We start from the raw sequence: 27,318 nt of genomic DNA, 5'->3' as shown, positions 1-27,318 counted from the left end.
CACCCTTCGAGTAACAGTGTCTACCACAAGGTTTTATGTCCTCGCCAGGGGTTGAGTCATGCTGGAGCCTGACCCATGGATTCTCTTGGATAGGCGATGCCAGGCTGCTGTGTTCAGACAGAAGATGCTGGGAAGGCACCTGCATCCCATGGGGCATGGCAGGATCCTCCAGCATGGCTGAAAGCAGTGGCCCCAGGGGTGGGTGCTTTGGTCATGCTGGCCCCAGGAGGATTGGGGGAGGCCAGCCAGAGCGTTTCCCAGCACCTGCTGCATGCTCCCATGCCTCTGCTCCTCTGCAAGGGCTCTCGGCCATGTCACGGGAACATCCTCCTACACCCTCCAGATGAACTTTCTAATTTACAGGCATTTAAAAAAAAAAACAAAACCAAAACCAACCAAAACCAAAAACATCCTTTTTTCTCTTTTAATCAGCACTGATAATGAAAGAAAGATAAACTCCCCTGATCCCAAGCTGAGGATAAATTTGCAGCAGAAATAAGGCTTCTCCCAACATGTGTCCAGCTGAAAAGGCAGCAGCCTTGCATGTCTGTGACCATCTCAAAAGGCTGGCAGGGAAGGAGGGTTCCATCAGCAGCAGGGAGCCTCTCCCCTTCCTGTTTTGCAAAGAAAAAGGTAGTACAAGGTTGGCCGGTGACGGTGTTTTGTCTCATGGTGGATAAAGTACTTTACCATCCGCTCCCAGAGAGAATGTTCAAAGATGTAGAAACAGGCTGATATTGCAGAGCTTAAACCCCTGACAATAAGTTAAGTCCTTGGGGAGGTTTGTGGGTGCAGGTCATCCTTCCTTCCCTGCATCCCCAGTTTTCAGCTAGCCCATAAAACATGAGCAGTACAAAGCCGTGCTCTTCTCCATAGAAATAGTTAAAAACCTAAATCTGGGCAAGAGAGGTTCACTTCCAGCCCCAGGGCAGAGCCAGGACAGGAGGCGAGGGCAGGGCTCCTGCTCCCAGCTTCATTGTTTAAGGCTTTGCTGCCCATGGCCATACTGCCCTCCCCAGGGTCCCGGCTGGACGCATGGCACAGTGGCTGCCTGGCCTCTCCCGGCTGTGGCTGGGGGATGTGGTTTTCTCCTGGGTCTTTACTCTTTCAAGGAATTCGGTGAGTCGGGAACAGGATCTGGAAAACGACAGACCAGGGGTATTAGTCCAGCTGAGAGCTGTGGGGGTCTGCTTTGGCAAGCAGCCAGACTCTGCTTTTGCATGGAAACAGAGACTCTAAGTCCTTCCCATCTTCAAATCCCTGGGACTTGATGTCTCACATAATGCAAAGTTTTCAGCCAATATTTAACACCCGCCCCCCTTTCCCATTCATCCCCATGGCTGCCCCTTTCCTTCCCACCCCTCCTGCCATGGCCTCCATGGGGGCTCAGTATTGCCAGTCACTCACCCAGCGTTGGGAAGAAGCAGTCCCCGGGGCCTGGGGGGGATAGGGGGGTGCCGGGTTCAGAGAGCAGGTGCCGGCCAGACTCGGAGGGCTGCCGGCTGGCCATGTAGGAGAGCTGGGGTCGGGGCCGTGACTCCGTGCTGGCCGAGGGGACTGCCTCAAAGACAGGGTTCTCAATGCCCTGGGCATTGCTGGAGAAGAGGAGAGGAGAGGATGTGAGAGGTGAGGATTTGCATTTTTATTTCAGGAGCCTTTTTTATCCCTGGAGATAAAACTGAGCACTTGGAACAACAGGCAGGGCAGGGAGCAGGTTCAGGCAGTGGCACCTCAGGTGAGAACAAGCAGGGAGCCCGCTGCAGAGGGGGAAGCTTAGCTGAAAGGCACCCTGGTTTCAAGTTCTGGAGCATGGGAAGATGTGTGCCCTTGGCACAGGCGAAAAGAAAGGAGGCACTTCCCATTCAGAGGAAGGGAAGAGGAACAGTGGCTGCCTGGAAAAGGACAGGATTACAGGTATGGATGCCACCAGCATCCCCTTCACCTTAGTGGGCTGAAGATACATGCCAGCTTCAAGGGGAGGGGAGGACAGGACAAAACCCTTGCAGGGTCCAGGGTGCAGGCAGAGGGGTGTGCAAGGAGGTTGAGGGGAGCTGGAAGTGTGTGGATTTCCTCACCTCTCCATCCTGACAAGCTCATGAGCACCTGCCAAAGACAAAGCAGTTGGTGTGAGTGCTGGCAGCATGAAGCCCAGTGTCAAACCCAGACCCACTGCCAGCACTTTCTGGTGGTCTCATCCACATCCAATTCCTCCTCTTCCTCTGCATCTCTCACACCCTTCCCCCTTCTTTAACATCAGCCCCTTCTTTGCTCCCAAATCTCCTTCTGCAGTCTCCCACCTTGTTTACTCCCCAGCCTGACCTCCTCCTGGACTGAAACCACAGCCTGTGAAGAAGGGGGAAGGAGGCACTTGTGCCAATGCAAGGTGGGGTGAGCGCAGTGCAGTATCTGGGCTGCAGCCTGGTCCTGCTTGTGCCCAGATGCACCCACCACCTGCCTGTGACACCCTCCTGGGGCTCTGCAAAATGCCACCCCAGCATTTGGTTGTCCTTGTGTTTGTCCAGGCAGCACCCTGTTATTGATCCCCTCAACCCTTTTGCCGCAGCAGATCCTGCAGGCTCTGTTAGTCAGGTGTGCTGGATGTCTGCATGGCACATGGCATCCTGAGCCGAGATGCACAAAATTTGGCCCACACCGTGCTGATGGAAAGCACCTGGTAAAAATAACCTGTAGCCTACCTAGTCTAAGACACCCAGAAGCAAATTCCCCTGGGAATTTGCCTTCCATCTTGTGCTAAATAGCATCCAGGTGATGCTTTGCAGCATAGGGTGGAAGCTGCATCCCGGCCACGGCAAAATGGGTGCATGAAGGCACGCAGCCAGTCTTTTCAGCCTGAGATGGATGTCGAAAGCACAGTTCCCATTCTTGTGCCAGCATCACATCCACTGCTGCTGCAAAACCCACTTCTCCAAAGGGTTTGCTCAGAGCCACGCAGCCACCCACTGAGCTCGGTGAGAGAAACCGCAGGGCCCCTGGCTTGCCCAAGGCCTGATGAAATGGCTCTGCTGGTTAAGGTGGTGTCCCTTTCTGCTTAATTACTGAAATCACTGGGAGCCAAGCACGGGCAGGAGCTGGCAGCTGGCTGCATCTTGGCACTGCCTGGTTTTCTAAGGCTCGGGCAGCGGGGAGAGACCTGGCTTGCTGCAGTCCTATTGCCATACACATGTAAGGGGTCTTTTTAATAAGGGGGTGAGAAAAAGAATGAATAATGCTTTTTCATTCACTTAGAAGGCAAAGCTTCTATTTCAGGTGTAAGGACAGATGAGTAAATGAGCCAGCTCTTGCAGGGGATGGGGAAGAAAGGGCTCAGCAGGGAGGGGGCCTGGCAGCATCTTTGCAATTCTCAGTGTCCCCAGCATGCTCCCTGGGTGCCTTGCAGGCATCAGAGTTCCCCTTCCTACCCTACACTCCTTACCTGCAGCCTGCAGGCATGGCTGGCCCTTCCCAGAACAGCTTTGCAGGAGGCATCTGGCAGGGACCTGTCTTTGGGCCACCTAACACTGTGCCCATGGGCAGCTGAACCAGCTGATCCCAGTGGGACACATCCCATCCCATAAAAGCCAGGCTGACACAGCCCAAGAGATGAGATGGGTGTCCCTGCTGGCGGCTGGCAAGGGGAGGGTACGTACGTCTGCTGCTGACAGCTTGTCTCTGCTTGTAAATCAGGAGCAAGATGAGGGGCAGGCAGAGGATGCCCACGATGCAGGCGCCTGTTGCCAGCGCAGCGGCTGTGATATCTGCAACACAAGAGAGCAGAGTTGGAGCGGGTGGTGGAGAGAACTCACCTTACATTGCCTTGGTTTCCTCATGCCATACCAGAAGCATGGGGCAGCACTGGTGTTGCCCCACACCTATGAGGCTTCCACAGACATGGGTGGTCCATTCCTAACCGGGATTCATGCTGGGATGCATTACCAGTTCCGGAGATAAGCCCTGAGGCATCAGTTTAGGACATTTACCAATATCCTCCATTGCTGGAGGACATCCCAAGGTCTGTCTTTGTTCTTCTAGATATGAGGAGAGAAGCAGGGGCCCTGATAAAGCCCTTTGAAGTCAGCAGAAAGGCTCCCAGCAATTTCAAAGAGTGCTGACTCCAACCCATGGCCAGCTCGTCAAAATCAGGCTGCCTCAAAGTACTCAGGCATCAAAGGGCTTGTTACTCAAGGCCTCTGCTAACAAATGTGCGCCTGCACAGTATTATCCACAGAGGCTCCCCAGAAAGGCTGGCAGACTTCAGGCATGTCTGTGGCCGTCAAGGCCCACGTGGGATGGCTTATGGCAGGGTCAAGGGCTGCCTAAATCAAGGGCAAATTCAGCTCAAGCCCTTCTCTCTTGCACATCCATCTGGGGAAGCAACTTCTTGCTCCATGTGTGTGGTTTGGGGGGGTTGGGGTGGGGTGTTTCCCTTTTTCTCTTTTGCCTGACAGGACAGGGTGTCCCAGCACTGAGAGGTTGAGGCAGAAACGACTACTGGTGGGGAGCAGGGGGCAGTTTCCCATGGGTGTGCTGGCCCCAACCATGCTGCAAACCAATTTTAGCAAAATCTGCCCATTTATTACCCCAGCAAACAGGGGTAGCTAGACAGGGCAACCCTCCAAGGTACCACCTGCCTAGTGAAGCGTAGGCATCTTCAGCATTTAGACATTGTCTGAGCACTCAAACAAGATTCAGGTTTCCCCTGCTTGGGATGAGGGGGCATGGGCTTGGGATGATGGCAGGGACTTGCAAGAGGTTCCTGCAACTCTTTACCTTTCTGTCCCATCCCATCTGTTCATGGCAGTGGCTACTAAATCCCCAATCATGTTTTGTGCAGGCTCAGGTGATTTATAACCCAAGGGTGAATGATCCCCACAGGCTTCAGGGCAGTCATATCCAGGTGATGGGCCAAAAGAGGCTCTCCTCAGCCTGAGGATGTGTCTGTCAGATGCACCCACGGGGACAGCCTCAGAAATCACTCTCCCAACACCCGACTGTGAGGTTGCATCTGGACACTGGTGTGTTTACTGCAAGCAGTCATCCCTGGGGAAATACATGGGTGAGCAGAGCATTGGAGAGTTTTTTTCCCTTTACCTTTGCTGGTGGCAGTATGAAACGTGCAGTTTTGAAGCCCTCCTCTGCCTGTGGAGGAGAAAAGCATGTTAAATCTCAAGTGATTTGCATAGGTACCACATTGCTCCTGATAGCTGTACTTGCCTTTGCTCACCAGTATTGAGAAAATCAGCCCAGAGCATCCCAAAAGCAAGAGTTTTATCCTGGGAAACTTACACCAAGATTCCTGTTGCAAGACCCTTTTTCTCTCATGGCAGCACGGCCTTTTTGTTTTATTGGTCTAAAAGAAAAGCTCTCTCTCCTAACACTGCAAATTAAGGGCAGGAGATGCCTTCCCCTCCATTCTCACACCTCCTGGGCAGCTCTCCCCACTGGGCTGCTGCCCTGAGGTTATCTACAAGCCCTGCATCCCAAGCAAAGCTTGCAGCCCTCACTCAGGCTTGGAGAACCAGCCAGGTCCCTTTATGCTAGGGTTTGTTTTCCTCTCTTCCAGAAAGAGGTTGAAGAAGATCAGTGAAACTATGTAGCATGGATTTTATTGCATTCCAGCCCCTTGATTTATTTTTTCTTTATTTTTTTTTTTTTTCCTTCTGATGTTCCAGTGCTCTCTGGCCCTATTTCAAACCTTCAACATCTGCTGCTCTTTGACTCTTGCAGCATGGCTTTGGCTTTCAGCACCAGCTTGCCCTGCCTCCCCAGCCCTGATGCTGCACCCCGGTATCCCCCACCAGCCCTTATCTGCCTCCTTGTCCTGATGCACCCCGGCATGAATGCAGGACTGGCAGGGGCTTCCCTTGCCCCCCTCACCTGGCTGGATCTGGAGCTCCACGAAGCCATGAGCGACCTGCAGGGTGTGGGGCTTGCCGTGCTCCCGCCTGGCCTCCACAGCGTAGCAGCAGTAATTCCCACTGTCCTGCAGTGTCAGGTTCATCACCACAATGTGAAAGGCTCCGTGGTGGTCTGGTACAAACTCCACCCCATGATGGCTGGCTTGCCCCCCGACAGGGGATTTTTGGGTGCCATTTCCCGGCAGCTCATGGTGCCTGCCCAGGTCGTGGTGCAGCTCCTTCTCAGTGACGTTGCGGATGTGCTTCTTCTCAGAGCAGCTCTGGTCACCGTTGCTGCTGAAGTACCAGGTTTTGTAGAGCAGGTCATGGCGGTCGGCGAGGGGACCACTGATCCGGCAGGTCAGGGTGACGTTCTGGCCCTCAGGGCAGACGCACAGTGAGTATGGGGTGGTGATGAGAAAAGCTGCTGGTCCTCCTGCCAGGAAGAAGGTACAGCAGATGAGTCAGACCCTACAGCCCTGGGTTTACCCTGAGTTCATAGCAAAATGGGGATCCTTCCCCAGACAAGCGCTGCAACCCCACCACCTATGTTGGCAGAGGTATGGCTAGGGCCTGCCGAGAGCAATCAGCATCAACATCAGCCTGCAGGCAGAGGGGAAAAAACTTCACCCATACCTTTAGGGCAAGAAAACTCATGAGCTCCCCATTTCCTGAGACAAGGGAGATGGGAAGCACAATGTGAGCCCTTTGCTTGCTCTGTAGCAACATCCCAGCAGGGCTGGGAGAAAAACTTCACTCTAGAAATAAGCCCTGGGGGAAAGGCATGCTTTAAATACATCTGAGCATCAGCTTTATGATAGCAGCAGGGAGGCAGAAGTTTGCCCAGGGCCAGCAGAGCTGGCAGAGGTGTGTGGCAGGGCAGTAGAGGTCTGCTACGGGGCACCAGTCCTCTGCAAAGCATGCAGAGGATGAGAACTGCGGCAGCAGGGTACGGCTCGTCAACGAGGAAATGAGCTGCGCCAGCTGCAAAAGAAAAATAAAAGAGGGGGAGAAAAAAAGAAAAAACAGTGAGGAGGAGCTCACCCCCCCTAAGATCAGGCAGGGAGCAGGTCCCACCCTGCTTGTTTTTCAGCCCTTGGGAGGAGAAGGGGGAACTGGCCAATGCTGACTGTGAGGAGCTGCGTGAAAATGAAAACAATTTGCAGAAAGAAATCCCTGACCACTGCTGGCTACGAAACATGAGCAGGAGGCCTGGCAGAGACGCAGGAGCAAGGGGCGCACCATGGCCTTACTGGTCCCATCCCAACATACCGGTGGAGGGTACTGGTGGATAAGGGAAGCTGTTCAGCAAGGGAGAGAAAAGAGCAAAGACAGGCAGGTCTTTGGTGCTCTGGCCCCACCACTGCTTTGTGTTTGCAGAAGTGCAAACATAATTTTCGAAAGCTGAAGTAAAAGCAGATTCTGGGTTCATTTTCTTCAAATTATTGGGAAAACAAGGTTCCTGGGGCTGGTTTGCAACAGAGAAGATGGTATGAAGCAAACGTTCCTTTATTTTGGTAACATCCTGTTGTGCCATTAGCTCTGCCACTCTTTCGCTTTGAGGTTTTTCACTTGCTATACTGAGCGGGCGTCAATCACAGGCAGGGTGCGCTGCGCCTGCCTGCAAGCCATCCAGCTAGGTGAGAGGCTCCCCATCGCCGAGCTGCCCAGAGAGCATCCTCCTCAGGGCAGGGTCACCGTGTCACCGCCCGGCACAGCGCTCCGTTTGAGAGAGTGAAACTGAAAATGTCCCCCATGTCTTCCACCTCTTGTGGATATTTATGGGTGTTAGAATGACAGTGTAAGAACAGCTGTGAAGTCCCTGAGTCCCAGCAGGCTGCCTGAGGGTGCTTTGCAGGGAGAGGGTGCTGTGGGAATGGCACCTGCCCCACCAGACGCCCCTGGTCTGCAGCACAGGGTGCTGAGGAGTCCTGCGGAGCTGAGGATAGTGTGACATTTGCCAAACTGCTCCGGCTAATCACACCGGCTTCCTGCAGGCACCTCAGCCTGCTCCCCGTGGTGTGTGCAGCAGCACATCCCCAGGGATGCGCTGGGGCAGGGGTTTGTGTGGCCTGAGCTCAACAGTGCCTAGTTTGTGCTTGTTTTCAAGCCCCAGCTGCTCCTCATCCTCAGATGCTGCTGGGGCCAGGATGCTTGACTAGGCTGGCTGGGTTTTGGCATGCAGCAGAGGGGGTCCCCCACCTCCTTGCCAGTGCACTGAGCACAAAAGGCACCTCAGATGTGTTTCTCAATACCTGCCACAACGGGAAGTGCCCCATTCACATTGGGGTTCCCCTGGGAGCCAGAGGAAGGGAAGCCAGGGCTCTATTGGAGGAAGCCACACTTCCAACACCTTGCAAAAGTATCTGCAGGAGTCTTTGTTTTCCACACACCCCCTCAAACAAAACGGGGCCATCCTGCGCATCCCGCACAGCCTGCAAACCTCTGCCTCACTGAACCATCCAGCCTCCATCTCCGGGGCTTGATGGGAACCGTCTGGATAGAAAGTCAACACAGCCCACGCTTTCGGCAGCAGCGCCCAGCTGCGGGGAGGGGCAGAGGTTAACCACGTGTGCAAAGCCTTCAGCATTACCGACTTCCCTTCCTTCTCCCAAGCAGGGGCAGGCTTCCAAAAGACATCAAGCAGAGGAGAAAACAGCTGGGAGAGGAGAGCAGGCAAGGCATAGTTTGCCCCATAGCAGTGCCAGGGAGGTTGCTCCCTCCCCAAGATGTAACGAGGGGTTTATATCTGTGCTAGACGCCAGATGGTACCCGGAGGAAATGTCTTCTGTCAGCATCTTTGCACTAAAGCTCATGGATCTTAATCTCCCCTGGGTGCTGTGGGCTTCTTCCATGCCCAGACCCCAGGTCTGGCTCCATCTCATCCTGGTCGCACCATTCCCTTTGAAGTCAGTGCTGCTGGCAAATGCCAAAATAAAGCCAGATGCCCATCTCTGCACATCCTCAGCTGAGAGAGCCTGGACCCGTCAAGGTCCAAGCAGAGAGATGTTGTCTCGTCACCATCTGGTAAAAACAGAGGAGGGCTCAAGTGGGTGCCAAAAGTGCCCCTCTTCCTCTTTGGCACCTCAGTATCTTTGGCTCCTAGCTGCAGCGTTGCATTGGTGCAGCACAGAGCCTGGTGCAGTGCTGGTACATGCCCAGTGCCAGCAGCACTGCCTAGCTTGAAACCTGTGAGCTCCCCTTCCAGAGAAAATAAAGTGCAAAAAAATGCTAATGCCAACCAACTGCTTAAATAAAACAGGATTTTATGCCAAATTCTGAGTTTGGTGACCAAAAGCCTCTCCTGGCTGCTTCTCCTGACTTTGGTCCCCTGCTCTGACAAGCAGGTGGTTGATTTACACTCCTATGACTTACTTACAGAAGTGATTTCGACATCATGCCACCTCTTTCCACTCCAGGGCAATCTGGGTTGGAGGGCTGCAGCTTTTGGAGGAGCTCACCCACAGCAGTGGAGGGGTTGTCGGGTTGAGAGTGACTGCTCAGTGTCAAAGTGAGGAATCCAGCTTTAATTCCTCTTGTGGGAGCTTTTGTAACAGCCTCACATGAAAGTGCCACAAGGTGTCATTATGCTTCAGAGTTATCAGCCAGGTGAGATATGCAGGGGCATCCATACCTCAGCACAAGTACTTAGAGCAGGAAAGAAAAAGGAGAAAAGACTTACTGAAGATGCTTGAGACACCTGTGTTAATGGCCCTCATCTCCTGCACCTGGAGGAGCCAAATAGCTTTTTACCTGCAGAGCTGCTCCCTGGGTGCATCATCCAGGTCATGGGGAGAGCAGCCTGGAGCTATTTGCACTCATTGGAGGGTCCTGCCTTGCTCCTCTTTCAGCACAGCTTGGCTCAGGGATGGAATCACAATGCTGAGTTTGCATTTTGGATGCAATTTTGGAAAGCCGGGCTCAGATGTCATCCTTTGGGTGGAAAGGTGCCACTTCTCCATCCGCCTAGCTGCCAGCATCCCCAAAACACAGAGGAGCAGGATGTTTCCAAGGGCTCTACTCCATCAAGCCCTGCTAAAATTAGCTGGGGGTTCAGAAAGTTTTGGCAGGCCCAGAGTTGCACAAAGCTCAGTAACTCTGGCACCAGGCTCATGTTGAACATCGGTGTCCAAGGTTGTTGCTTTGAAGAAGGCTTGATGTTCAGTCCCAGCATCCTAGATGGATAAATTAAATAATCCAAAGCCCCACAGAGATGCTGGGAATCGCTCCTGGATGTTGAGAGATGCTCAAATGAGAAGCAAAGCAAATCCACACGAGCCTTGCTGTCCCAGAGAAGAAGGGGCAGTGGGGGCATAAATTCTTCCTGGGGATGTGCTGGCAGAAATCCTGGAGGTGGTAACTTTGTCTTCCCAGGGCATAAGGAGAAGCCATGCCCAACAGGATGCGCATCCCCTGCTTGCAACAGGGCAAAGTGAGACCACGGTCCTTCCCAGCTTCGTTCTCTGCTCCTTCGTCCACAGATGAACTGCAGTTTTAACTGCCACCGCCCCTGCTCCACTGCCGGACCCTGGAACCCCGGTACGGAAACGCTGCCCGCCAGGGCTGGTGCGGAGTCAGGCGTGGAGCATCCCCTCGCCGCGCTGGCGAGTGGCCGGCGAGCTTCCAGCGCTGGGAACCGCTCGCTCGGGGGAAGGGAAACTCGGCAGCCGCACACGGTGGTCCTGGCCCGCCCGGCTGCCCACCCGGAGAAGCTGCCCGGCACGTCCCAGCAGTTACGGCTGAGTGGAGCATCCTTAGAGAAAGCGTTCCAGCCCAACCCGCCTCTCTCCGCTCCCCGGGACTGGTGGAAGGCGCCTTTCACCGCCGCGCGCCAGGGGAGCACCGCCGCGCCGGGCAAAGCGCCGTGCGGGAACGGGGCGGCACTTCCAGCTCGGGGTCCGCAGCGGGCGGCTGGCGGGGCAGGGGCATGGCTGCTTTCCTTCCACACGTTAGATCAAAGCAAAGGAAGAAGGAAAAAAAACAGTCCCAGAGTTTTAAAACAGCAGCTCCCCTGTGGCTCCTCTCCCCCGACACATCATCGTGTGAAAGGCTGGCTTGACCTCCCCCCCTCCAGTCCACAATCACAGGTTGCGAAAGCAAATAACCCCCCAAACGCCCTAAATTCCTTGTGCCGAGGCACAGCCCTGACCAAGCGAGCGCGGCGCGCCAGCCAGGAGGGTTTTGCCTGGGCGGGGAGGCGAGGAAAGCAGCAAGCTGGAGCTTACCGTGGGAAGCGAGCAGGCAGAGGGCGGCCAGCAGCAGCCCAGGCCGGGGGGCCGCAGGCTCCATCGCGGCTGGGGCCGGGGATCGCTCGGCTCCGCGGAGCCGCCCGCACGCTCTGAGCAGCCCCGCAGCGCCGGCCGGGCTGCAACACACAGGAAATTTCACTGAGACACTGCGCGCAGCAGTGCGGAGAACTGCGAGCACCCCCAGGAGGTGAGAGGCGGCAGGGAACGGCAGCGCCCCACGGGGGACCGGCCCCGCGGCGGGGTGACGCTTCAGTCCCACCCGCTTGGGCAGCAGCGGGTGCATCTGATGGGGTTTTAATTACAGAGTCGCAGGGGTAGCTTAGAGCAAGCTAGTCCCCTGCGTGCGTGTTTGAGGTGCACAGGAGGTAGCTGAGGAGGATGCTCACCGTGCCGGGGACATGTAGGTCCTCAGCCGGGAGGGGCTGGGTGCTGGTCCCCATCCATTCCCAGGTGGGAGCCGATCCCCTGGGGACAATCTCCAGTTTGCTTCATTAAAGTGCACTTTGCTTGTAATTAGAGGTTTTCTGTGTTTGTGAGGATTAAGTGGGCAGAAATCCTCCTGGGACGAATGCAAGGCAGGTACAGGAAAGGGTAACTCAGAGAGGTAAGGGGGAAGAGAACAGAGGTTTCCCAGTAAAAAGGGGCGCAAAGCATCCCTCTCCTGCAGCCTGTTTACACAGGGGGAGGCCTTTACTCTGCCGTCAAATTGCAAAGCAGCACTGATTAGCAAAGCAGCACTGTGGGCTGATTCGCGGAGCTGAGCTTTGAATTCAAAAGCCATCAACAAAATCCCCATCTGCAGCTAAGGGCCACCTCTTTTCAAAACAGTGTTCCCTGGAAAGTGGAGCCTGGAGACACATGGAGGTTTGCAAGCCACAGGAAGCTTTGCTTCTAACCTGTTCTGAATCTGGAGCATGTCATGAAATAGAAAAGTAGCTAATTGCTGTGTGGCTTTGTGGTTTTCACAGCAAACACATCTGTGATGCTTTCATCAAAAATGTAACCCTTGTCTACCTGGAAGAAATTTGTTGGTGGGTGAGGTGTAGACACAAAGTCCAGAGACTCCAAGAAAATGGTTTATCATCCTGAGACGCCATATCTAACGTGAGCCCTTAGGCAGGGTGGCATGCTCTTGTCACCTCCCTGTCCCCAGGTGTACCCCCATCGTGACATATCCAGAAGACAGCCTTCACTGCCTATGCAGGGCCAGATACAGCTGGAATAGGGTCAGGACAGGCTGAACCTGACCAGCAGTGAAATTGTGGTAGACAACAGGACCTGCGAGAGGTCAGTCTGGTTGTCCAAGATGTTAATTTTTGCTCCTCCCCTGAGCCATGGCAGCAGCATCTATGGGTATTTTCTATCCTACCATGTTGCCATCCTCAGTAACAACAAGGTGCCCCTGGTGTCAACATGAGGACTCATCATGCCTCCTCCAAAGGCTGTAAGGCATGATGGGGTTCAGCCTCTGGCTTTCTCTCTGCCATGGGCTGCTCCCCAGTGTTACCAAGAACAGTAAAAACTGGATGAAAAAGAGAAGGATCCCACAGAGACACACTTTGTTTGGGAACAAGGGTGTGATTTAATCTCTGTATGTTTATCTCTGTATGTTTATCTCCAACCATTATGTGGAGATGCATCTGCAGCCACGGCACATTTCATTTTGAGCCCTGCATCACATTTGTGCCTATTAGCAGGGTTGAGCCCACATTGGTCATTGATCTTGACACATCCAGCCTTCCCAGCCAGCTCCAGAGGTTGCAAAGCTGATCCCTCTACAGTTCTTAATGTAATGTCCTCATGTCCCTCAGGCCACCACCACAGTGTACGTCACCGTCCTGGATGAGAACGATAACGCTCCCACTTTCCGGCAGCAGCTGTACGAGGTGACCCTTGACGAAGGTCCTGCCACGCTCAATGCCACCCTCGTCACTGTGCAGGCCCTGGACCAGGATGAGGGACCCAATGGCACAGTTGCATACACCATCACCGAAGGCAACATCTTGGGCACATTCCACATAGACAGTGCCACGGTCAGTAAGGTAGCCAGCCCCATCCTGGGCATGTCCCTGTCCCACTCCCTTCACTCCTGGCTGCTGTCCCCTTGCCTTGCAGGGGCAGATTCGCACAGTGAAGGAGCTGGACTATGAGATCAGCCATGGGCGCTACACCTTGATCGTCACCGCCACTGACCAGTGCCCCATCATCTCACGACGGCTGACATCGACCACCACGGTAAGGACCTGCCGGCGGGATTGCGACACCGCAGCCTCGGCAGGGTTGAGGAGTTCCTCGCGTGAGCAGTTTCACATCTCCTTCCCAGTGGTCACCAGTCGCTTTTCCCAGCTGCAGCCAGTTTGCCCAGTTGCTGTCACCCCACTCACTCATGGTGGTTTGCAGCCACGCGGGCAAGGGATGCTTATGAGTTAATTAGCCCAATTATTTCATCCTGCAAATGCACAAACGGGGGAGACTCCCAAAACAGCTTTTAAGTTGCATTGTGTTTTCTTGGTCCTTCTTGTGTGAATGGACAGTAGATAATAAAGCATTCTTATTGCATTAAGTTCTGTTTCATCTTTAGCTTCTCAGATTACTTATCTGCTTTTAAAATTCCTTTTTCATTCCTCTAGTCATTTTTTTGTTGATTTTCACTGTAGCTCTTCCATTTTTCCTGGACCATGGTGCACTGCTCAAAGTGTGGTGAAGGCAGACTAGCAGGTCCAAAACAAATGTTTTGCATGAATTGAATACACTGGGGGTTTTTTTTTGTGACCAAAACCAAAATTTCACAGGTTGTATGGCAGATATTGTCCATGCCCAGACTGATTTTGGAGTCTGCAGGTGGAAGGGATAGGTTAGATTTTCTATCTGGCTCTCTATTACGGACCGTTATACCTCACCCAGATGTTAAGCCAAGTGTTTTGTAGGCCCCAAAAGGAGTTAAGTTCTTGTGTGCAAAGGAAAAAAAGAGAAACATTTTTTCTCTCATCTAAGAAGAGATGCCAGTGTGGCAGAGTTCCATGGATAAAGTCCCCACGAGTGAGGCAGCACTGTGCTCCATGCTTGGGCAGATGGGAAGCCTTCTGATGTGTGCATCTGATGCTGCTGGAGATGCATTCCTGGCCTAGGAAAACTGCAGTGGAAACCTTGAGACCTGGGGTTTAACTACCAGCACGGACAGCAGCAGCTGACGGCGTGCTGAAGGCGAAGGCAGAGCTTTCCCTGCTCTTCGCCCAAGAAGAGACATGAACTTGGAAACCCCTTCAGCAACAAGGACTGAAGCTGGAAGGGATAGCAAACACCCTCCCTACACAGCCCAGGGAGTTTGTGCCAGCGCCATGACAAAACATAGCTTTTAGGAGGAGGTTTGGTGATTATTTAAGATCCCAAGTGATGGGAAATCTGTCACCCTGATAAGGTATGCCAGTGTTTGTTTTTTTCCACTGCTAGGAAACAGCAGAGACTCAGACATACTCTGCTGTAAAGATTAGATTTAGCCAGTAACAAATGCCCATCTGATGGATTTAACCATCCTTTAATCCAGGAGGCCAGAAAGTTCTTCATTTTCAGTATCTTTCTCGTAACCACCCATACCACCAAAGCTCAGCCTTTTATTAGACACTGGAGACTCTCATCCTCAGGCAGCATTTCTCCATTGTGCAAGTTCCCTGAAGCCAAATGGATAACCCTCTTTGCAATACAGTATAGTATAGAGCTATATAATATCTTCTGTGTATTGTGACTCAGCTAAAAAGCAAGACTCAAGTTTGTTGGATCCCCAGCTTCGCCAGCAGCCCTATAGTCCTGTCCTAAAATTTTTTATACTTTCCCCTTCGGAGATCCGTAGGATTGATTTATAACCAGCTAAGTGTGTTGCAGGAAGGAATGCTATGAGGGGAAACATGCCAGCTGCGTTGGTGGTGTTTTGTGTTGGAATAAGGACACAAGCTGCAAATCTTTTAAAGTTTACTCAGCACTAGGAGTGAAGCCCTTGGTGTGGAGGAAAAGGAGTGAGCAAGTGTGCAGCTCGCTGCAGAGATTGGGTCCCTCTGAACTTATGGCTTTGGTGGTCAAATCCATGTCTGTGGTTTTCTCTATCCAGTCTGGGTTTCAGGATGTGGATAAGAAGAATATTTGGCTTTTATGTAGACTTCTCCATCATGGTTGAAAAGGGTCCCACCTGCGTGCAGCTGGAGTTTCATAATGTCACTGTAGGATGGGCATGATGAATGAGGAGTAACTGAATCTGAGCCTCTGAACTGTGAGGTGGATGTTTGGTGAACCTAGCAAAGCTAGAAATACAGGTGGGATTTTTCAATGTCACCTGTCCATGGCTTCCCATGCTCATGGCCAGCAGGCTGGTCTCCTCTTCCCTCCCTCTCCTCTCACTGCCCTCCATGCTCTCACCCTGTCCGCAGGTGCTGGTGAACCTCAATGACATCAACGACAACTGTCCCACCTTCCCGCGGCCCTACGAGGGTCCCTTCGACGTCACGGAGGGGCAGCCTGGCCCTCGCGTCTGGACCTTCCTGGCCCATGATGGCGACTCAGGACCCAGCGGGCAAGTGGAGTACAGCATCATCGCCGGGGACCCCCTCGGTGAGCAGGGACATGGGGGCACCGCTGCTCCGCTGGCTGCCCCATGGAGGAACCTGGCTTGCAGGAGCGAGGGCGGAAGTGTTTCAGCAAAGCCACCCTCCCTCCCAGCACTTCTCTGAATTCAGCCTTTCAACACCAGGAAATCCTATTTTGAGCGACAGGAAGCTTAACCTGTTCATGGCCAGCCAGGGGGTGGCCGGGGCTTATGCAAGGGAGGGGGAAATCTGCTAAGCAATAAAGGCAAACAAAATTTAAAAGGCGAAAAAACAGACCACAGAAAGAGAAACTGAGCTGCAAATACACAGCCCCGTCTCCTCACCCCCGTGGGGTTTGCGGGGCATTTGGATACCAAGGTGCTTTGTAACCCCTGGCAAAGCTGCAGCTCCAGCCCCACCAGCATCCCAGAGCAGGTGGCAGCAGAGCCATGGGCATCCCTAGCCATGGGGACATAGGGCTGTCCCTCTGTGAGCAGGTGATGACTTCAGTTCAGGGTATCTGGAAGGCAGAGCCCAGTCCCATCTCTCACCTGACCCAGCTGCAAAGCTTTTCCAGAACAACCAGGATGCAACCCTTGACTCAGGGTGGTCCATGCCATGTAGCCCACACTGCCGTGGACATCTCATGGCATGGGCAGGTGCCTGGAGGCTTGTTGGCATCTTCAGAAAAGCTCAGTCAAGGCATGGACACTTCTTGCTTGGCCATTCAACCCATCCCCTGCTCCCACTGGTACATGGGAGTGCATTCAGGGTAGTCCTGGCTGCCACAGTCCTTCCCTATCTGCAATAACAGGGTATGGTGTTGTCCCAGACCCGCCATGGTGCCTGTCCCCTGGCTCCAAAACAAGCCATTCCCTTAGGAAGCCAGGCCACTTGCAGCAGCACAGCTTGAACCAGGGCCCCTCTGCCTCCTACAGGGGAGTTTGTGATCTCCCCAGTGGAAGGGGAGCTGCGGGTGCGGAAGGATGCTGAGCTGGACCGCGAGAACATCCCCTTCTACAACCTCACCATCGCTGCCCGGGACCGGGGGGTGCCCCCCCTCAGCTCCACGGTGAGTTCCGTGGAGCAGTGTAAGGAGCTGCAGGGTGCCACCTCCCATCCTCAGCTCCTTCCCCCTGGTCTCTTCCTTCACTCTCCTCCCCTCCTTCTCCTGCCCCTTCTCCCTGGGGCTTTCCTCCCCCAGACCATAGTGGGCTGAGGGGGGAAGCCCACCTCTTGCCCAGTGAGGGGGCAAAAAAAGATGGGAGGAATGGAAATAGGTGCCATGTGCCCACACTGTTTCTCTCCCGGCAGATCCTGGTGGGTGTCCGCGTGCTGGACATCAATGACAACGACCCTGTGCTCCTCAACCTCCCAATGAACCTCACCCTCAGCGAGAACACCCCTGTCTCCAGTTTCGTCACTCGCGTCCTTGCCCGGGATGCAGACCAGGGGCCAAACGCCCTCCTGACCTTCGACATAACAGCAGGCAACACAGAGAATGCCTTCTACATCAACAGCACCGTATGCCCCCAGGGGGGTGGGATGCTGGGACGTGGAGGGTGGGCACCCCTGGACCTGGAGTTCTGCCTTCCCTGGGCACCCATGGATGCTGTCTAATATCCTTGCCCTGGCCAGAGGTGTCCTGGGGAAGCACTCCTCATGTCCCTTGTACCTATTTCTTCCCTTTTTTCTTGGTAGAGCGGCATTGTCTATGTAAACCGCCCACTGGACAGGGAGCGAGTGGCAGAGTACAGGCTGACCGTCACAGTGAAGGACAACCCTGAGAACATACGCAATGCCAGGCGGGTAATTATGGGCACTGCCAGGGCTTCCAGCTATGCAGCTGGCAGGGCAGGGGGAGAAGGGGTTCCTGCCATGGCCAAAACTGGGCGGTGCATTTACCTACAGTATTTCCAATAGCAGCTACATCCCTTAAAAAGCATCTGGGGGTCACAAAAAGGGGGCTGCAAACCCCCTCCCCAGCAGATGGACCCAGTAGGATTTAGGTCAAGTCCAACATCCCATGTTGACTCCATGCAATAGCAGTAAACATCAGAGAAGGTGGGACAAATTTGGTCTGGAGAACTGGACAACCACAATAACACCAGAGCATCTTTTGGCTCTGCCAAGATGTACCAAGCATCACTGTTCAAGGTGCAGGCTGGGAAAGGATGCCTAGTCCCAGGGTGAGAATCCCTGCTGACCCTCCATGGGTGGTCTAGGAAGCACAGCATCATGGCTGCACAGGAGTCCATCTTTGATCAGCACTAAGCAGGAGGTGGGAGAAGTGTGAGGTGAGCTCAAGGAAAGGACGTTGCAGTCATCACCCTCTTGTCCCTGTGTTCCTTTAGGATTTTGACCTGCTGGTCATTTCCATAGCAGATGAGAATGACAACCGCCCGCTCTTCACCCAAAGCTCCTATCAGGCCGAGGTGATGGAGAACTCATCCCCGGGTAGGTCTCTCTTTGCCTCCCTGTGTGGCTCCTGGAGACTCGCTTTGGGGCTGGGTGAGGGGAAGTGTCTCCTGGACATTGTGGAGGAGACACAATGCTGAGAAGGGACAGGTTGCACAGCAGTGGGATGGGGATGCTGAGTATGAGGGTCTCCTGCTGACCACCAGTGAGGTCAGCCTTGAGGACACTGTGGCTTTGGTCCATGCTGCTGGTGGAAAACCTTCCTGACACAGGTCAGGCACAACCCTGCAAGTAATCGTCCCCATTTGGGAACTTCTTGGCTGCAGACAGCAAGAGGCACCTGCGGTCTGAACCGAGCCCAGGGGGCAGCCTTGAGGCCATCAAACTGCCCAACATCCCTGCAGGGGATAGGGTGCCATCCCTCCATCATCAGCACCTGGAGCCACCTTATTCTGGGGGTTAGGGATAAAACAGTCAAGCTTGTCCAGGTAGACATTTCCCAGCCAAAGAGTTAGAAATATTCTTCTTTTATTTTTTTGCCTTCCTGCCATTTAAACCGCTCCCTGCTCCAAGGCCTCAGATACCTCCCTGTCCCACCATCGAGGGACATCGATGGGACAGGCGAAGGGTTTGGGTGCCTTCAGGTGATGCCCTTGGTTGCAGGGTGCTGGTGCCGCCCGTCTGATGGATGTGTCTGTCTGTTTGTTTTTAGCCGGACGTCCCACTGCCTCACCTGGGCCTCACGAGTCGGTCTGCAAGGCTGCAGCAGCTGCCCCCTCATTGCCTCGTGCCTTGCGAGGCCCCACTCTATCACCTCCTCCATCCATTCATTGCTGTCCCTCATGCACCACCGGGATGGGGGGGGGGCTGAGGGGCGTTCCACAGGGAGCTGACACTCTCCCTAACCCTTATTATCCCATCCAGGGACTCTGGTCACAGTGCTCAATGGACCCATCCTAGCTCTGGACGGTGACCAAGGCAGCAACGCCATAGTGACCTACCGGTTCCTGGAGACATCCTTAGACTTCTTTGTTATCGACAACAGGACAGGTGGGGTGGCTCGTCAGGTCCCTGTCCCCAGCTGAGGACCATCAGATAGTGATAGGGTCTGTCACTGGGCTTTTCCCCTTCTCCAGGTGTCATTTCAGTGAAGTCTGGCACTGTGATAGACCGAGAGGCTTTGCTGGATCCTTGGCTGGAGTTCACACTGGTAGCTCGTGATGTGGGGGGGCTGAACAGCACCGCCAGGCTGGCAGTGACCATCCTGGATGACAATGACAACTGCCCCATTTTCCAGCCAGCGTCCATCACGGCGCGGCTGTTGGAAAACAGCCCCCCAGGTCAGGAGAGGGCCGGGACTGGATGTGAGGGTGGGTGATGGGGAGACTGGGTGTCCCTCTGGGACTGTGAAGATCCAGCTCCCAGTGTCAGGGCTCACCAGGATGGGGTTGAAGGGAAAATCTAAAAGTAACTGCTTACATTACTTTACAGTATTTGCCTTGGGACTGTGGGCTTGTTGCTGCTGCCCTCACTTAAGCGGGCTGTGTCCCCCCTTTCCAGGCTTCTCTGTCCTCCAGGTGATGGCCACAGACGCCGACAGTGGCCTCAACCAGCAGCTGGATTACCGGATCGAAGGTGGTGGCCAAGACAGGTTCCTGATTGATGCCGTCACGGGGGTGATCCGTGTGGCTAACATCAGCATTGACCGGGAGGAGCGGGATGCCTATCGGCTGATGGTGGTGGCTGTGGACCAGGGCACACCGGCACTCTCTGGCACCGCCACTGTCAGCCTCTTCATCGATGATGTCAATGACTGCCGTCCCGAATTCATCAACCCCATCCAGACGGTTAGCATCCCCGAGTCAGCCGCGCCCGGCACCGTGGTGGCCGAGGTCACTGCCATTGACCGGGACCTCCACCCTCGCCTGGAGTACTACCTGCTGGAGATCGTGGCCCGCGACGACACAGATGCACTAGTGCCTGAACAGCAAGGAGTGTTTGCAGTGGATTTTAGGACAGGTAGGAGAGCAGGAAGGGCAGTGCGGGCAGCGTGGACCCCTTTCCTTGCTTCTTCTTCTTCTCTGCCCGGAGGTAGGTGTCTGAGGCATGGGGAGATGATGCTCCCCTCCTGCCTCCCCACTCTTCTCCTTTGACTGCTCTGTCTTACACTGCCCTGTCCTCTCTCCCCAAGTCGACTGACTTAACTAACCTGTTTCTTTCCTTTCCGGCTCTCAGCCCGTCAGGTTTGTCTCTGTGTCTGTGCTCGTTTCTCTCTCTGTGCCATCTGTCACCTCCCTCCATCTCACCCATCTCCATGGCAGGCTGCCCCACAGTGGGCTGGGGGCTGCTCAGCCTTAGCAGACCGGATGCGGGCACCCTGACTGGGGGAGCAGAAGGGGCACCCTGGGGTAGGTGGTGAGCTCTACCCTTGGGGAAGGAGGTCCGGGAGCTCCCCATGTCTGTTTTGGAAGCACAGAGGTGACTCAGGAAAGAAAAATGCCCTTGTTGGAAAGGATATAGGACAAGACTCTTAAAGGTGCCTGGATGCTGAGCTAACGTAGATGGGGTCATGCAGGGCAGCAGCAGCAGTTGCTCCCAAACCCCTCGTCCACGCAACCCAAACCCTTACCTGGCTGAGGCATCATGAGAACCTGTTAGCTGGGCAGCATGGAGCAGGCAGGAAGACAGGAGGTAGAGAACAGGGAAAAGGAAGTTGTCTCCTCCTGTAGCTATCAACTGTTTTCCCTATTTAGCCTTTGGGAAGAGGCAGGAGAGCAAGTGCAGCAGAGGGTGCAGCAGTTGGCTCGTACAGACCAGTCTGCTGAGGGTCCTCAGTGTGGGGGTGCAGGCACTGCCTGTGACACCCAGCTTTTTGGGATTCCCAGGAGCTGTGAAGATCAAAAGTCCCCTCAACCGGGAACTGGTGGCCACCTACGAGATCACCATCTCCGTCCATGACAATGCCAGTGAAGTCATCGACCGCTCAGTCAGCGTGCCCAATGGTAAGCATGGGTTCTACCTAGAGAGTGCAGGGCCAGGGCTGGCACAGCCTTTCCCAGGCACCAGTGCACCTTCTGCGTAGCCGGCAGCTCTCCCACCTCCCACTCTGAACAGCAACATTTCTAGTGGGACCAGACTTGGACCAGCTCCCATCAGCTTCAGGTTCTCCTCTGAGCCCTCCTTTAGTGAATCGCCTAACATCACAGGGCTGCAGCGGGGATGGAGAGGGCTGTGTGCCCATAACTGTACCATGGGAGACACCCATTTCTTCATTACCATCCCCATTATGTCTTGCCACCCTGCTCCTAGTAAATCCTGGCCTGTATGTGAGAAAGCACACAAAAATCAGGAGCAGGTCTGCAGTAGGTATCCCTCAGATAGCTCAGGACATAGCAGCTTTGCTGAATATTACCATTTTTCTTGATTAACCAGCGCCATTTAGTTTTGTGCTTGTATCTTTACAACTTTCCTTTCTCCCATTTTTTCTTCCCCTCTTTTTCTCACTTCCTCTTCTCTTCCCCTGTGGTGTCCACCATGGCCACAGCCAAGCTGACAGTCAATGTCTTGGATGTCAATGACAACACCCCCCGCTTCCGCCCCTTTGGGGTCACCTATTTCACTGAGAAGATCCTTGAGGGAGCCACAGAGGGCACCACACTCATATCCATCTCAGCAGTGGACCCGGACAAAGGTGCCAATGGGCAGATCACGTATGAGCTGCTGAACCTCTCCCCGGAAGGCTACGCCTGCCTCGAAGACCAGTCAGCAGGTCGGTGGCCTGGGGAGGTGAGAGCCTGAGGCAGGTCAGTGGCCTGGGGGAGGTGTCTCATGTCAGGGTCTGACATCCTCTAGGGAAGGTTGTGGCCAACAGGACGGTGGACTACGAGGAGGTGCAGTGGCTGAACTTCACTGTCCGAGCTTCCGACAACGGCTCTCCCCGCAGATCCGCTGAGATCCCTGTGTACCTCCAGATAGTGGACATCAATGACAACAATCCCATTTTCAGCCAGCCATCCTACCAGGTGAGCTGGGATCCCCTGCTCAACCCCATGTGGGGCTGAGCAGTGCCTGCCAGGTAAGGTCAGGCACAGAGCTGGGGGATTCTCCAGGGACACCTTCCCTCTGTCTATGCTTGAACCATATGAAGAAGATGGTCAACCAACCAATGTACTCTGTGTGAAATCTTGTTCTGGGCCTAGCTGTACCCGCCCCTGGGTGCCCCACAATGCCTTTGGTTGCTGCCCGCTAAAAGAGTAAGTGATGAAACAACCAGTTCTGCCTGCTCCCTTTGCTTGCAGAAAGCTGTCTTTGAGGACGTGCCATTGGGTACAGTCATCCTCAGGGTCAAGGCCACGGATGCAGATTCTGGGCGTTTTGCTGTCATCCAGTACAGCCTGGGGGATGGAGAGGGCAAGTTTGGGATAAACCCCAACACGGTAAGGAGCCAACTGAGGCTGGAACAGAGCGGGGAAAAGGGAGGGGAGGCTGATGTGGTCCTACCTTGTTCCTTGCTCCCACACCTCACCTTCTGCCCCTTCTCGAGTACCAGCTCTGCCAGACAAGGTCCACCTGAAGGTCTCTATGTGCTGCAGGGTGATATCTACATCCTGTCAGCCCTGGACCGGGAGAAGAAAGATCATTACACACTGACGGCTGTGGCCAGAGACAACCCTGGAGACATCTCCAGTAACCGTCGGGAAAACTCTGTGCAGGTAGGGTTCTCCTCCCACCACCCCTCGTGTGGTAGTCACGAGCAAGAAAGTGTTAGATCTCAGGCTTTCCTCCCCAGCAGGCTAGCTGGTGTCTTTGGGAGCAATTAGGTAGAAGGAAGAGCAGATGACCCCAGGGGCTGTGGGATGGATGGTGCAAGGGAATTTGTGCCGCAGGGACAGCATGTCAGCAGGAGGGGAAGGGGAGCGTGACGCTACTGTCTGCAAGTGTTCTAGTATGAATGGGTGCCCCAGCCACAGCAGGCCCCATTGTTGGAGGCAGGAATTCAGCTAGCAGAGCTAAACAAATAGCAGGAAGGGCACCACAGTCCAGCAGCGGAGTCTTGGGTCACAGCAGGGGTACGGCCTCCAGGGCTTGCCTAGCCATCTCCAGCCTCATGTCACCCAACTGGCTGTGCTTTGTCAAAGGTGCTGATCACAGTCCTGGACATCAATGACTTCAGGCCCCAGTTCAGCAAGATCCAGTTCAGCACCAGCGTCTACGAGAATGAGCCAGCAGGGACGTCGGTGATCACCATGACTGCCACAGATCTGGATGAAGGGGATAACGGCATCGTGACCTACAGCATCGAGGGCCCCGGAGCTGGTAGGTGCTGGTAGTGGAGTGCTCCTCCCCAGGAAGGAGTTATGATGAACAGCAGTTAGAGGAGACATAGGGACCAAGCCCACACCCTGTGTACTGCAGCTGCTTTGAAGTGAGGTTGTGCACACACTCCCAGGAGAAAACCGAAAGTGTAGAGCTTTCGGTATTGCTCCACAGTTCCCAGTTCCTCATGGTGCGGCGTGTTACGGCTTTGCCCTCCTTTGTGCTGCAGCCCAGCCTTGGCTTATCCTCTTGTCTTCCCCAGCACAGCAGCACTTTCTCTGTACACAAATGCATCTTGGAGCAAACTCACTGCACACTTTAGAGGAAAACTGAAAGGGCTAGAAGGTTGTGGGTGGATAGTGATAGTGCCTGAAATGCAGTAGATCTCTGCACACTGAGGAGCGATGGGAACCAGGAAAAAGCCAGCATAAATGTAGAGGAGAATGGCAGAACATTCACTTTCCTGAGACCCATAGGCTCCTCTGACCACCGCCTGGGCAGGAGCGAAACACAGCTAGGGGTGGCCTGAGAGCAGGGCCTTTAGCACTGACCAGTGTCAGGGATGTGGCAATGGGCAGGGATGCCCTGAAAACCCGGAGACCAGCCACAACCCTGGCCTCAGGCCGCCAGCTCTGCTCCATCACCCCTTGATAGGGATCTCCCAACAGTCAGAGGTGTGCTTCAGCTAGTGTACTATAATTTATCTGGTGCAAAGTGTCTTGAGCCAGAGATGTGGGGGTTTTCTCCCCCAGAGGCTTTCAAGATCAATAAAGACTCTGGGCTTGTCACATCCCGGCGGCGCTTGAAGTCCTATGAGAGGTTCAACCTGACTGTGGTGGCCACGGACAAGGGGCATCCCCCTCTCTGGGGGACTACCATGCTCCACATTGAGGTCATCGACATCAATGACAACCGCCCTGTCTTTGTCCGCCCGCCCAATGGCACCATTCTGCACATCAAAGAGGTAAATCCCTCGAGAGGGAGGGGAGGTTATGGCATGCCAAGACCACTCCCAGGAGTGCTCCTGCCTACCAGTGGCAAAATCCAATCTCCTTCTCCACAAGAACAAGACCTTGATTTAACATGTCCCAAGAAGGTTTGGGTCATGGGCCTACCAGTGGCAAAATCCAATCTCCTTCTCCACAAGAACAAGACCTTGATTTAACATGTCCCAAGAAGGTTTGGGTCATGGGTCTGGACAGTCAGCAACAGCCCCTATCCATACATGCGAGCAGGGATGCTGAGGCAGCTCTGGGGAACAGAAACCCTAGCAGCACACAGAATAAGTAAACAGCCAGTCATTGCGGGCCAAGCCTGTTTATAACCAAGGGCCAAAATGCTGACATTTAGGATGTTTCTCCTTTCTGGGAAGCCGGGCTTGGCTCAGCAAGTCCCCAGCGCATACATAGAGCAGCCACCATGGCTGCTGCCAAAGAGAATCATGGCTTCATGTTGCCAGCCCCCAGTTGGATTTTGGCAGTGGGAGCCTGCTGACCCTGACACAAGGGGGTTTGAAGGGTCAGGGGGAGCAGGGGGCTCATATGCAATGCTGGGACTGAAGGGGTGCATGTGTGCAAACAGGAAATCCCCCTGTGGTCCAACGTCTACGAGGTCTACGCCACGGACAAAGATGAGGGCCTCAACGGAGAGGTGCTCTACAACCTGCTGAAGACGGGGGCAGGGAACAAAGACTGGGAGTATTTCAGCATTGACTCAGTCAGCGGACTGATCCAGACGGCCATGCGGCTGGACAGGGAGAAGCAGGCAGTGTACAATGTGAGCCAGGTGGCAGCACAACTGCAGGGTGGCTGGGGAGGTCCTCAAGGCTGTGGGTCTGGTGCAGGGCTGGCGGCATGTAGGTGATGTGATGGGGATGGGGTCAGCTGCCACAGTTGTGAAGATGCTACAACTTAGCAGGAACTGGGTGGTTATCAATGCCATCAGGAAGTTGAATCCTGGTGGGCCAACTCCCAGTTCCCTGTTAAATCCCCCAAAATCCTCCACCCTGCAGCTGTTCTCACTGTCCCTACCTCAGCTGTGTCTCCTGGTCTGCATGGTTTTGCCCAGGATACCCTTTTTGCCTCTCTCCACAGCTGATCATCGTGGCCTGTGACCAGGGCCAGCCAGCCTACGAGACCATGCAGCCCCTCCAGGTTGCACTTGATGACATCGATGACAACGAGCCCGTCTTCCTCAGGCCGCCTGTAAGGTGCCAGGATGGAAGGGTTGGGACACACGGGATGCGGGGATGGGGATGCCAGCGAGCATATATGATGGAGCATGCACTGCTGGGCATCATCATGGTGGGGAGCAGGATGGGATTTGTCCAATTTTATTTAAAGCCACCTCAATTCTCATAACCCTCCCTTCTCCTGGGGTCTCTGGTAGAGGGACAGTCCCCAGTACCAGGTGCTCTCCGTCCCCGAGCACTCACAGCCAGGCACTGTGGTGGGGAACGTCACTGGGGCGGTGGACGCAGATGAAGGCTCCAACGCCATTGTCTACTACTTCATAGCAGGTGGGTGCCAAGTGGGGAGGGGATGGGCAGCTTTTCCTCTCCTTGCACAGCCCTCACCAAGGGTTTCCATCATTTCCATCATCTCCTTGTTGCCTTTCTGCCCCGGTCAGTGGGTGAGATGGCATTTCGGAAATGCCGAGCCCGAAGGGGGCTAACTGGGTACCCCTTTCTGCACTCAGATGGGAACCAGGAGAACAACTTCCAGCTGAGCCGAGAGGGGAAACTGAAGGTCTTGCAAGACCTGGACAGGGAGAAGGAGCCGTACTACTCCATCATTGTCAAAGCATCCAGCCAGAGAAACTGGAACCCTCCTCAAGGCCAGCAGGCAGGCAGAGGCCAGCTCTGGGACCTCAACGGGGACCTGACCCTTCAGGAGGTGCGAATTCTCCTGGATGACATCAATGACCAGTCCCCCCAGTTCACCAAGTCAGAGTACACAGCGGGTAAGGGGTTCTGGGATCTGGGGGGGAACCAGGAGCCAGAGGTGCTCCAGGGAAAATCCAGCCACATGAAGGGGCAGTGAGAGCCAGCCTGGCCCCAGGTCCCTGTCCCGTCTCTCTCTCAAAGGGGTTGCCACCGACGCCAAGGTGGGATCAGAGCTGATCAGGGTGGTTGCAGTGGATGCTGATGTAGGCAATAACAGCCTGGTCCTGTACAACATCTTGGGCATCCGCTACATCAAGCAGCACTCCAATGACTCAGAGGAGGTGGCCAACATCTTCACCATAGGTGCGTACCCTGCATGCCATGGGAGTACAGGCCATGGCCAGAGACATCCCCATGGCCAGTGTCACTAGTCCTGGGCTTGTGACTGTTCTTCCCCAGGAACCCTTGATGGGATCCTGCGAACCTTCGACCTCTTCACGGCTTACAACCCCGGCTACTTTGTGGTGGACATCATGGCCTCTGACCTGGTGGGCCACAATGACACAGCCATTGTGGGGATTTACATCCTGCGGGATGACCAGCGGGTCAAAATCATCATCAATGAGATCCCGGACAAAGTCAGGCAGTTTGAGGAGGAGTTCATCAGCCTGCTCTCCAACATCACGGGTGCTATTGTCAATACAGACGATGTGCAGGTAACCATCCACCTTTGAGGTTGCTTTGAGGGGTAGGTGACCTTCCATATGCTGCTTGGGAGGTGTCCTTTGAGGGTGCCCTGTCTGTATAAACCATAGAAACCCATGAGCTCTGAAGGTGACAAATATACATGAGGCAGGGGCATATTAAAGCAGTCCAGCCCAAACCCATGTCAGGCTTGAGGGTCTCTTACCACATGAGCACACCTCAGGGCATGTGTGGGAGATGCCCCATGAGGAGACACCTCTCCCACACTGAAGACCTTG

At 54.5% G+C, this 27,318-nt stretch overlaps 2 protein-coding genes across 11 annotated transcripts in view; one reads left to right on the top strand and one right to left on the bottom strand.

Moving 5' to 3' along the window:
• CDH23 (cadherin related 23) overlaps nt 1–27,318 on the top strand; it is a 213,802-nt gene that overhangs the window by 182,136 nt on the left and 4,348 nt on the right. For 3 of the 8 annotated variants that reach the window (XM_030488583.1, XM_030488582.1, XM_030488584.1), the window contains 20 exons: nt 12,955–13,176; nt 13,259–13,378; nt 15,562–15,742; nt 16,656–16,789; nt 17,032–17,241; nt 17,419–17,526; nt 18,072–18,174; nt 21,021–21,137; nt 21,680–21,904; nt 21,988–22,157; nt 22,434–22,571; nt 22,728–22,847; nt 23,274–23,451; nt 24,204–24,415; nt 25,033–25,227; nt 25,545–25,655; nt 25,840–25,969; nt 26,149–26,412; nt 26,537–26,698; nt 26,795–27,051. In XM_030488583.1, the coding sequence (XP_030344443.1) occupies nt 12,955–13,176; nt 13,259–13,378; nt 15,562–15,742; nt 16,656–16,789; nt 17,032–17,241; nt 17,419–17,526; nt 18,072–18,174; nt 21,021–21,137; nt 21,680–21,904; nt 21,988–22,157; nt 22,434–22,571; nt 22,728–22,847; nt 23,274–23,451; nt 24,204–24,415; nt 25,033–25,227; nt 25,545–25,655; nt 25,840–25,969; nt 26,149–26,412; nt 26,537–26,698; nt 26,795–27,051 (3,357 nt within the window). Of the gene's footprint in view, nt 1–12,954; nt 13,177–13,258; nt 13,379–15,561; nt 15,743–16,655; nt 16,790–17,031; nt 17,242–17,418; nt 17,527–18,071; nt 18,175–18,847; nt 19,186–19,271; nt 20,155–20,206; nt 20,544–21,020; nt 21,138–21,679; nt 21,905–21,987; nt 22,158–22,433; nt 22,572–22,727; nt 22,848–23,273; nt 23,452–24,203; nt 24,416–25,032; nt 25,228–25,544; nt 25,656–25,839; nt 25,970–26,148; nt 26,413–26,536; nt 26,699–26,794; nt 27,052–27,318 lie in introns of those variants that run through there. The other 5 variants (XM_030488590.1, XM_030488585.1, XM_030488587.1 and 2 more) reach the window with 5 other exon arrangements.
• Nucleotides 411–11,319, bottom strand: VSIR (V-set immunoregulatory receptor). Of its 3 annotated transcripts, none has more exons than XM_030488597.1 (7): nt 11,120–11,317; nt 5,875–6,330; nt 5,089–5,136; nt 3,648–3,755; nt 2,076–2,103; nt 1,408–1,595; nt 411–1,137 (listed from the first exon to the last, which is right to left on the bottom strand). In XM_030488597.1, the coding sequence occupies exons 1-7, from the start codon at nt 11,181–11,183 to the stop codon at nt 1,100–1,102; spliced, it is 930 nt and encodes a 309-aa protein (XP_030344457.1). In that variant the 5' UTR covers nt 11,184–11,317; the 3' UTR covers nt 411–1,099. The 3 variants fall into 3 exon arrangements, with proteins under 3 accessions (XP_030344457.1, XP_030344458.1, XP_030344459.1); XM_030488598.1 differs by lacking the exon at nt 11,120–11,317 and adding an exon at nt 9,577–10,877; XM_030488599.1 differs by lacking the exon at nt 2,076–2,103 and having other exon boundaries at nt 11,120–11,319.

This window comes from Strigops habroptila, chromosome 5 (assembly GCF_004027225.2).
Source record: "Strigops habroptila isolate Jane chromosome 5, bStrHab1.2.pri, whole genome shotgun sequence".
In the NCBI taxonomy this organism is placed as follows: domain Eukaryota; kingdom Metazoa; phylum Chordata; class Aves; order Psittaciformes; family Psittacidae; genus Strigops; species Strigops habroptila.
This window is presented reverse-complemented; position numbering and strand designations above follow the sequence as displayed.

What these genes read in the sequence shown, in the direction of transcription:
- VSIR (XM_030488597.1), bottom strand. Translation starts at nt 11,183, where the DNA reads ATGGAGCCTGCGGCCCCCCGGCCTGGGCTGCTGCTGGCCGCCCTCTGC. An exon ending in CTGCCTGCTCGCTTCCCACG is followed by an intron (nt 6,331 to 11,119) that starts GTAAGCTCCAGC and finishes TCTTCCTGGCAG; the next exon opens with GAGGACCAGCAGCTTTTCTC. An exon ending in TCATACTGCCACCAGCAAAG is followed by an intron (nt 3,756 to 5,088) that starts GTAAAGGGAAAA and finishes CTTGTGTTGCAG; the next exon opens with ATATCACAGCCGCTGCGCTG.